General features: G+C 41.9%; 1 protein-coding gene across 1 annotated transcript in view; it reads left to right on the forward strand.

The window, feature by feature from the left end:
• LOC116430833 (uncharacterized) overlaps positions 1-10,371 on the forward strand; it is a 249,049-nt gene extending 238,678 nt beyond the window's left edge. The window contains exons 6-8 of the mRNA XM_031985452.2: positions 1,807-1,988; positions 6,997-7,237; positions 7,891-10,371. Coding sequence (XP_031841312.1) covers positions 1,807-1,988; positions 6,997-7,237; positions 7,891-8,138 — 671 coding nt within the window. The 3' untranslated portion in view covers positions 8,139-10,371. The remainder of the gene's footprint in view (positions 1-1,806; positions 1,989-6,996; positions 7,238-7,890) is intronic.
• Positions 10,372-11,038: the final 667 nt, after the last annotated feature.

The following is an 11,038-nucleotide window of genomic DNA, read 5'->3' on the forward strand; positions in this document are numbered from 1 at the left end:
GAATTACCGATTTATTCCAAGTTATTACCGATATATTATCGGGTTATGACCGTGTGTCCCGAAACTGCCCTCAGTCCGCGTCGCGGCACCGCGCAGTTTTTAAGGCACAAGATTAAAAGTGTTTTAATATTCATAAACGGCTATATTTTAATATTGTGGGGCAGAGCAAGCCTCGCGAAAGTAACGATCACCGGAAAAGAACCGCGCATAAGATCAGCTACGCGTAACTCTCTTTTTACGCGACGGTGCATAAGTCAATGCAATAATAAAATGGTCCTTTTCCTTTTTTCTTCGGTGCGCGTTAAGTGTTATTTCGTTCGAAGCCCACACGTGTCGCCAGGGATATATCTACTTCACGGTAAACTCGATTTATTTTTGCCCGACTCCTTTTTTGCGGGGCGCATTCGTTGATACCTTCGCCGCTAACACACAGGAGCGTCAGTGTGATTGCTGCACGGTCGTTTGATCCCTTCGTGCCCTGAAGATAGTTAAAAATAAATTGGTCCGACGCAATGAGAAATCTTCCTGAATCCTTCCGCCAGCCGATTTCGGCCGCGCAGACTTCTTTTTCTATGATTTCTTCTTTTTCTCCGTTTTACGGTCTAATCGGGGCCCGGCTTGTTTATTCCCCCGGCCGAGATTCCACGTCGCGGCGGCGCGTATGAATTAAGGGCAACATTAACTGCCGACTTTCTGCCGTATCTTTTGATCCAGCAACGCCGCGACGCGCGCACTCGCGATCGTGACGTCTTCCTCCCGCTATAAACCATCGCGCGTGGCGATCATTATACGAGGGCCACCAGTTATCGATGACAAATTTCAACGACGTGCTTGGGCACAGGCCGGCATCGTTTATTCGGCAGCCGTACGGCTATACTTCTGCTCGGCCTGTAGCTCGGCCTGTAGCTCGGCCAGGTGTAAAGCACAAATTTCTTTGGCATTCCTTCGCGTCAGAAGGAATTAAAGCATTTTGTGTTAACTGACTGCGGAGTCCCTTTTCGGCGCTAGTTATCTGCCATCTGCGATCTCGAGTTTGTTATTTGCAATTTTACTGATGTCTTTATTTTAATTTTAAATTATGTCTACTTCAAGACTTCGAATGAGCGTAAATATCTTTATTGTTGCAGATATTGTAACTCTCTCGGAATCAAATTCTGTAAATTCATAGTTTCCATGTCTCTGAGAATAATTTCTACCTAGTAGTCCTCCATATTGCTGTACCCTAAATAACGTTGAACTATTTTACAATACCTCAACCACGATTTTAACCTAAATTTTAAGTATACACTAAATTCTATATCCAAAGACCGAAGCGGCAAACTCGGGTCTGTCATATTCTCCCACTCAATAATAGATTTATCGCTTCACTCGCGGCACGGTTGCAGGAATCTCGACATTCATAATCGAGCCTGTCACGGCCATACATCTCTCAACATGTAAATGTTATGACCAGCTGGAAGAAGCGAATGACCGGAAGAAAGAAATGCCCCTTTAACAAACCGAAGTTATTAGAGGCCGGTAATGCTAGCCTAATATGAAAGTTACGAGCTCGTGGGGCCGGCAAAAGTGGGCCCATAAGTTACAATCAGCCGGATACTACCCACGGGGGCCCGAAAGTGCTCCGGTTAAATTACTTTAAGGGCCTCCTCAGAGTACAGCCCTTCATATTCTCGCCATGAGGTCCTCTAATCCCTTGCACGCTCCTTTACTTGGTCCCGTGGTTGAACCGCCGATCGGACTTCATCATTTCACGATACTTTAAGGCCGTTACCGTGCCATTAATTACGTAACCGTGCTTGTTTACAGAGCCTCATTACCTTATACTCGAGTACGTGATGTACGGGAAACTGTTGGCGTATCTGCGCGACCATCGCACCAGACAGGATTTCTACAATTTCAGCGAGGATTCGGCGGCGCTGACTTCTAGGGATCTCACTGTTTTCGGATACTGCGTCGCGAGAGGCATGGAGTATCTGGCATCGAAGAAGGTAATTATTTTCTCTTTCTTTTTGTTACGATCGTGCCAGGATCTTTTATTTATTTCGATACCTCCAGAAGATACTGATGCACCGGCATATGAAATCTAATTATGGTACACGGTAAGTTCCTTATTACCATCGTGTAAGAGGTTCGAAGGATTGAATTTACCTCTGAGGTATCCGGAAATCGAATTAGGCATAATGGCAGGCTTAGGTCTAATAGTAGCTTATTAAATTACGGCGAACCTCGCCCGTTTCACACTCCTATTCGAACCGATCGTATTCTCATTTCTCATTTTAATTATCTTTGTTCCTTCTGGCATTCTTTTCTGTTTTGTTGTTGCAATTATATACCACTTTTCGACTGCAGATTTTATGTACTTACGAAAGTTTGAAATGCTTCTCGTGTTATTATCGTGGCAAATAATGCGTTGTTATAACAATGAATTATTATACGATTCCAGTGTTTATAAATTTGGATATTTGAATTTGCGTAAAAATCCAGTATAGCTGTTACTGTATGATTCATTGAGTATCATGGAACACCTCGCTAGTTGGATTGCAATAATTCTCAGTTAGCTAAGCGCAAGAGAACACCAACATCGTTTGTATTTCGATCGCTTCCATGGGACCTCTCAGCTTCTAAATTTATTACGATTTTACGTCCTCGCGTGCTCGGCAGATCTTCGCGTTGCAGCAAGAACAGGACGCTCAACATCTATTTATTACCGTGTTGAATAAAAAAATTGCTTCCATTTCATTCGGAGTCAAACCCGTTCTCATTCTTCTGGGATCTGTTTCAGTCCATAAATCATCGCTAAAAGAAACAAAAGAAAAACACCGAAATGAAACAAATTTATTAAAATGTCCTTCGATCGATTCACTTGCATTCAAAGAACATAACTAGTATTTTCGTTGAATTGTAATTTTTCAGTAATTTCTTAACGAAATTTAATTTGCCGAATTTCAAGCATCTTCAAGCGTTGCGTTGGCGAAGATCATTTGTCCTTCGAAGGCACGCGCCCGCGATCGAAGGTCGAGAGCGAAAAAAAAGACGGTTCAACAAAGGAATCGCCAACGGAGTTGTTTGTACTTCAAATATTATCCGACTGTCATAAAGACGAGACCCAGAAACGAGTATTATTTTGGCCGGTCAAATCAGTGTCAGTGGGCAAACCTGTCAATCCGATCCGAGAACAGTTATTCCGGGCGCTCTAACAGCACAGTGTAAAAGGCAATAAAGTTGCATTAGCGGAAACACGCAAAGACGTTTGTATCAATTAAACCGTAGCCTTTTGTCCATGTTTGAAGGAAAAGTAACGACCCGGGCTTCGTGACGCAGCCTTTTTGGCACGGCTCCTTTGAAAACAAGCTTTATGGCCGTCTAACTCGAACGAAACGCGCCAAGAATAGAATTTATTAGTCGCTGAAAGAATTCCCGTCATTAACAAATGAAAATCGACGAGTTTAAATATATCGATCGCCGGGCTGTTTCAGCGAGTCACGAATTCCCTTGCCATTTAATTCTTCCCTCGCATCGTATCTAATTTTTTTTTCGATATTATTTCGTACACGAGAACATGTGTAATATATAAATTCTATATCTTTTATAACCAGGTTTTTTAGTGTGTCACTAGTTTCAGTTATGTTCTTATTATGCCACGTGCTTGAAATTAATGAAAGTCTATCTCATGAACATGTCACCGACGATCGTAAAAATTCTTCGAAAATTTTAGATTTCGTCGCAGGTGGGACGTCATCGTTATAAATCGAACGGTAACGATCGGAAGGTGTAATAGTTACGGGGGATCAGGTTCTCGCTCGGTCCGCCAAATTTCACGCCGTGGAACGTGCGACTACGGGTGTCATAACGCGGAGAAACGTGCCGGGCATTCCTAGCGTCATGATTATAACTTTCCTGCCCGGCGCGCGTGGTTCGCGTAAAAAATACAGAATAAATATTTTTATGCATCCCCCGATACTTAATGGAGTTTCTTTTAGTGCTGTCGCTGGCACTTAACGGCTGACGTCGGATGATATTCAGCTTCATAAATTTTCTTTTAGCCAGTGTTCTCTTATGGTTCTCGTGTTCATTCAAATGAAACTTAACATTTACCAGATATTTCGTTAACGAGAACACACACTGATCTTAGTGTGCTGAGAGGATCATGAAAGTATTAAGCAGAGTGCGGATCTTTACGCATTCGTCCCCTTTAGTTACTATTTAAAGAAAGAAATTAGAAAGTTAAGCAGAAGGTTATTCTCTCGTATTATTTTTAACCAATTAAAACGATTGACTTCTGAAATAAATTCGATAATAGAAAACACATTGACGTTTTTCGAAAATAAATGTTTACAGAAGTAAAAGTGATAACACGTTTCAACAATGTATCCAGATGTTTTATAAAATATGAATTGAACGCACTAAATGATTTCAGTGGTCTTAAGTTTCCAATTTCTATAGAAGGGGAAAGTGATGAATATAGAGAAGTTCTCAAGAAAATGAAATAGAATAGAACAATTTCGAAATAATAGATAAAATTATTTTAAAGTTAATTATATTTATAACATTTAATGTATGAAATCCTTGATATGTTCACTTTCATGAAAATTCTTATCCACTAAAGCGTGTAGCGCATGCCGAGGCGAATTACTTCGAGTTCACGCGTAGCACGCGAATAGCCGATTCCCGTGTCAGGTTTAAGTGTTCCTGGGTCATCGGTAGCAAGCCCGAGGCCGATTATAAAATGGTAAATAGTTACGGATCACCGTCGACCGGTTATGATTCGCGGGTAGATGTATGTAGTCGAGACGCTCCAGGCGTCAAGCAACAGGAACGAAGCCTCGATTGGGATCAGTATCCTGGGCTCTCGTCGTTGGAAGGACGAGTCGAGAGCGAACAGAGTCGGGATGTCGATTTCAATCAAAGATTATATACGACTTCGTAGAAATACCTCTCGAGGCCGATATACATTGTACGGTTAATTGAAATTGGATGCTGCAGTCTCTGTACACGAACCAGATGGGATCAGTAAAATAGAGCATCGAGGAGATTCAGTTTCTTTATCGAGGAACCATGATACAGTTGTATTACATATCACGGATAAACAATGAAATATACACTGTCATTTTGTGGCTCTACATTATTGTGATATCGAGTCATTAGTTATATTTTTCACTTCTTTCTTTATGCTAGGTATTTCAAAGTGTTTAATCATTTATATGGAAATAATTGATATTTCAAGTACAGTCTTTGGGTCTTCAAAAACAGAATTCTCGGTACTGAATATTTTAGGTTAAGTATATTTAAATTATGCAGTACAAAAAGTGGTTTGCTGTGTAATAAAGGGGATTGCTTCGCGAGTATTCCCTTATTAATATTTATTAGATCGTCAAATTATTTTCCCTAGAACCACGCGTCACGTTTTCCTCTTTGGGCTACAATGTATCAAGCGTCGGAACGTATTCGTGCGAGCAGAAGAATCAGGTATTCGAGGCATAAAACGGATTTTTCTTGTCGGCCGGGAGCTGATGAGCGAGCAAAAACACGAGCGCATCGAGAAACGACAAACGAAAAGGCGTTTGCGTTTTTCGTTATCTGGCTATACGCGTATCTCGCCGCAATAAATCTAGAAGATGAAGTCATTAAAGAAACAGCGAAGACTTATGTACTTGTTATAGCCAGTTCGCCTTGACATTGAGCCACAGCGGTTCATTAGCATCTGCCGCGGACGAGTACGGTCTCCGATTTTCCGACCGGCTTGCACGCGACGAATTAACATTTTTCTTCGTCTGGTCCGCCTAACGCCGCTTCTTTTCGGAACAGGTTCCCGTCTATTACGTTCCTCACCGGTAGAAAGTATGATTGATTATTTTCGATCCTCTGACTACCAGGAATGTTGATTAAGATGTTGAGAAACGCTCCTTTCTAACAGTGAATAAATTATACTGATTAGTTCTTTGGAAATAGATTATCCTACATATAGCTTGCTCCAATATATTTCAAATATTTTAAGTTAACAATGTATTTCATTACACATATTTTCTGTATTTTATTTATACCACTATGTTTATATCACAGGAAGATGACAATTCATAATGATATTTAATGTAGAATCAGATTTTAATACAATAAAACCTCCACTGCGATTTCAAACAATAAGTTTTAAATTCGAAGAATCAAGCTACGAGATGCAAAATGAAATATTCGAACTGATAGCTGTTCAAAAAACATTCATTAAGCCCCATTCGTTCCATCAATCCAAAGACTTCAATGCGCGGTATAGCAGCGCGCGTCAGTAGTACGGCCGGAGACTTTAATGCGCGGTGAGAGCGCCACACGCGGTCGGTTTCGGTGAGTTGAACGCGTGGCGAAGCAATACTATCGCCGGCGGGCTCGAAGTGTATTAACCATCCCGCGGAGATTCTATCAACCAACAGAAGGATTGGCAAAATCGATTCATGCGCCGCACTATAATTAGAATTGATCTCGATATATCCGAAGTTTTAACATTATCGTTTCAACGTTGAATCGTTATCAAGTTGCAATTTCAGTTTCGTGTTCGCGTTCTACCCCGATTCGAACGTCTCGGCTCCTGATGGATGCACTGGAGAATAATTTCGAACTCTGGCTTCCGCGGGCTGGTAACAATACGCAGCGATAAATCACCGTGCGTAATAAATAATAATAAGTAATAAAGACCGCGCGGCGCCGCCCGTGTTACGGAGTGATGAGCCGTGGATTCCGCGGCTCGTAAAGTTCGTCTCATAAATTCGCCGGCGAGGAAGATGAAGAAGAGCTTTCGCGACGAAGGTCGAGTTTCTTCTCGCCCAAGCCGACGGAACCTGCCCGCGAAGGATACAATTTCGCGCGTCCTGTCACGCGACACCACGCGATGCGGTTGCGTAACAGCGCGTCCACCTGCGGTCGTCCACCCGTGTCGTCGACGATACACGCGGGGGGAGAGAAAAAATGTCGATCAACGTCCCAGTGCATCTCTGTCTCGGTGTTTCGCAGATCATCCACCGCGATCTCGCCGCGAGGAACGTGCTGGTGGACCACAACAAGCTCTGCAAGATCGCGGACTTTGGCATGTCCAGATTCGCGAACGAGGACGGCGAGGTGATCGAGACCAGGCACGGGAGGAACGCGCTGCCTATCAGATGGATGGCACCCGAGTCCTTAATTTACTCGCTCTTCACCACCAAGACTGACGTGTGGAGCTTCGGGATCTTGATGTGGGAGATCGTCACTCTAGGTATTCTCGATTCACTTTTATCTCGATTCCTGTCCCATTCTTGTTTTCGAATGTGGTAGTTAATCTTTTCGATATCTCGATGTAACACCTTGATAGTGGGAAAGGAATTATTGTAAAGGTATTATTATCTGCAAAATTTTTGATTGTACTGAGAACACTATTCTACGTAAAGAAAAAAGATTCTGATGAAAAAATTGCTGATGTTACTGTTGAATCGCATCTTGGTCACCATTGTTAGTACGGTAGCGACTATTTCCGAGCTGTGATTGCATAAATAACATTGCGCAATGTTTCGCGGTACCGTGTTAAACAGAAATCAAGAATTCGCCGAAGAAGCGTCACGCGATATTCGATGATGAACAATTCGGTCCGAAAACATGAAATCGCTTCACAAATCATTTGTAACGCTACTTTTCAGTGGAGAATAACAATACGTTTCCTTAATACTTATATTTATTTTCAATCATCGATGCATCTACCGTATTCCCACTGATATCAAGGAAGTTAACGACCCAAATCCATAATTATTTACCACTTGATACATTTTTCAAGCTCGCCCGTCCGTCTCGACGCAAGCAGAACATATTTTATGGACGATATTCCTCATTACGTTAATCCCGCCAATAACGGAAAAAATCTGTCTGTGTCCGCAGGTTCGACACCGTACCCGGACATGACGGCACGGGAAGTCATGCGGAACGTGCAGAACGGTTATCGACTGGAGAGGCCTTCGCATTGCCGAAGCGAGCTGTTCAGGGTGATATCCCGATGCTGGCATGCTGATCCAGACCGCAGGCCGGAATTCCAGACGCTGAGGAGGGATCTGGCACAGCTGCTCGAGGACAACTTGAACGGACATTACGTCGATCTCGAGAGCTTCGCGTCCGAGTGCACCGACTGAGAACTGGATTCGCGATGTCTCCGACATCCCTCCGATCCATTTTTCCCTCTCAGTGAAGAATAATGTTTCCCAAACGATCGATCGTCCGATCGGTTTATGTACAGAGACGAATTTGACGATCCTCTTGAAGTCGGAGAACAAAGTTAATGTAGAATTCCGGCCGTGTTCGAGAAGATTGACTTTTCACAGCGATTTCGGGAGACACAAGCAGATATGGATCGATAGATGTATGCGTGAGTGTGCTTTATTTTTTATGGTATCGAGTATGGTAAAAATGGCTGAGAACGTTGCTCTTAGCTGACTGGCTGTTCTAATTGCGTTTTCTTTGTGTGACACGTGTACCGCTGGAGGCGAAAGAATGAGGGTTGATTGCATTGAGTAACGAAAGACTGTTAATTAGATAATATTTTGAATAACTTAATAGGGCTGAGCATTTAAATTTTGAAACTGTTCGAGTAAAAGTCTTCGATACGACAGATGATTTTGAACTTGTGTTTCGGAATGTTAGTCTTAGTATCGAAAGTGAAGATGAAATCAGCATCCGTCCATAGTTTCTTATTCGTCCGAAGGAAAAAGTTCAACGAGAGCGTGTTTGTTAAACATGACTAATCTGCTGAATTTTTTCGCGACACCTCGCGAATATTGTTTCGAGACAGCTTCGACAAAAACATTGACTTCTGTTCTCCAAATTTCTCAGAAATATTTTTGCAAGTCAATTTCCTTGGCAAGATTTTTGACAGAGTTAATATTTGGACTGTGACATTCGTGAAAATTTAAGCAACAGTCGGCGGTATATGAATTGACGAGAGCGTTGATTAATGTGTACGTGTGAACGGTTTTTGTATTAAATGACGAACGAAGTCGCTTTGTACGAAACTAGGACACGATAGCAATGCAAATGGAAAGATATAGTTATCTGCATAGGTAAGGATGACGGACGTTGTTTACTGTTTTCTTTTCGAACACGGAGCAAAAAAAAAATGTTAAAAAGTGTCTAAGTACTTCGTGTAGTATTATTATGCATCTAGCGTTTCCAATTAATGCGCCAGTCATCAAACGTTCGTCCTTGTCGGTGTTTCTCGTGAAACAACAGTATTCATTTCATTGGTGTATAAGTGATTTTAATTGGAAAGTAAAAAGGTCTCAAACATTAAACATTTCTTCTAACTACGACATAATACAAAATTAATACAGGTACAGAAAAATTCACATTTAACATTGAAAATAATCAAAACACGTTCATCTCAAATGAATTACTTTCAAGAATTTTATATTTCAATGAAAATTGAGTGCTCCCGATGAGAAACCCCGGCACACGCGAACGACCGATCACGCAGCTCATCGCGAACATTGATCGCGTCTCTTCGGTGTTTTATTATTGTGAGAATTCCTCACCACAAAACGCTGTGTCGCATTATTACGACGCGTTCTGTCAATCAAAATGATGAAAAAGTGAAAAAAAAAGCGGAAAAGAAATGGAAACAAACGATCATCCTCCATCGTCGTCCTATTCATCGTAATTATAACTGTCCAATAATACCTGTATTATTATGTAATCGTTCTTAAGCATGTAAGTTTTCAATCGTCGATTTATTTCTTAATCATTCTAGTCTCTCTCGACGCGTACGGGGTGGCGATTGGCCTATATTTTAATGAACACGCAGGGACCGCGTGTGAATTTATTCTGGATTGTGATATACGCGTACTTTTTATATTTGCGAAAGCTCCACGGAGCCGATTAAAGCCCCCACCATTGTCGGTTGTTTATCGTATTAAGTTTGTATTTTATACACTCGTGTTCGATGCCTCTTCGAGAACCCGACCTCGCTTCCGCATTATCGAAGAGAAGCGAAGATGTCGATATTCGATGTTATTACGATGTTACTCTGCGTAGTTTCGTGAACCGCGCCTATATACACACATTCCCCCCATCCCCCTTTCCTTCCACAAAAAAATGCAAGAATTATTGTATGTAAACTCAACTATTGTAAGAAGTTTTTTTTTGTCAGTAAACGTTGTCGTAAATTCCCAGCCACTATTTTTCTTCTGCGAGAGCTTCGTCGACTACCGAGAACTTCCAAGACGATCATTCTCATTGATTAAACATCTTATCGAAAGAATCGTTTAAATGCGAAACATTTTTTGGAAAATGTACACGATACAGATAGAGACAAGGATCTAGGACATTATATAATAAAATTTCACTTCATAACAGTGGCTGTATAAAACGAAATTTTCATTTATTTCAGTTTATACGTTTCTTAGTTGTTACGGACGTGTCGAATTTATTCTTGCGATTCGTGTGTATAAAACGATTTGCCACTGGAAGTTGTGAATCTGTTAAAAATTGAATTAGCATCTCAAACCGACGGGGTTCTTAATGCACAATATGTGTCGGTGATATTTCCTTCGGGCAATCTCGTCAGATTTTTTATAAAAATTAGTCAGTGCGATACAAAATAATCGCAGGTCATTCGGCTCGAAACTGTATATTATCGGTGCACGGAGAGTGTTGCCGCTATTAATGGCCTCTCGGAGCGCGGAACGCCGTTTTCGCAATTAAGGGTGTGACTTGGAGGGTACCTTCGGTTCTTGATTAATCGAATCGCGTTCCCCAACGACACGCAAATTTATTTACGAACCGACGGCCGAGATAAGGGCGAAAGCCGCGACGCGGTGGTGCGTTCGGCTCGTTCCATCAAAGTCTCCGGAGTCAGGGGTTCGAGGAAGAAAAAAGTGAAGGCGGGTAGGAAAGATCCCATTTAAAAAGTTGTGGGCGTTGTGAGGGCTGGGAGACACGATGAATGATTTAATTTTATTGGCCACACTATTCACGTGCTCGTTTCTTATATCGCTATCTAGCCGGAACGTTTTATTGCGTCAATTAACGCGTTTATCGG

The sequence above is a fragment of the Nomia melanderi genome, chromosome 5, assembly GCF_051020985.1.
Source record: "Nomia melanderi isolate GNS246 chromosome 5, iyNomMela1, whole genome shotgun sequence".
In the NCBI taxonomy this organism is placed as follows: Eukaryota; Metazoa; Arthropoda; class Insecta; order Hymenoptera; family Halictidae; genus Nomia; species Nomia melanderi.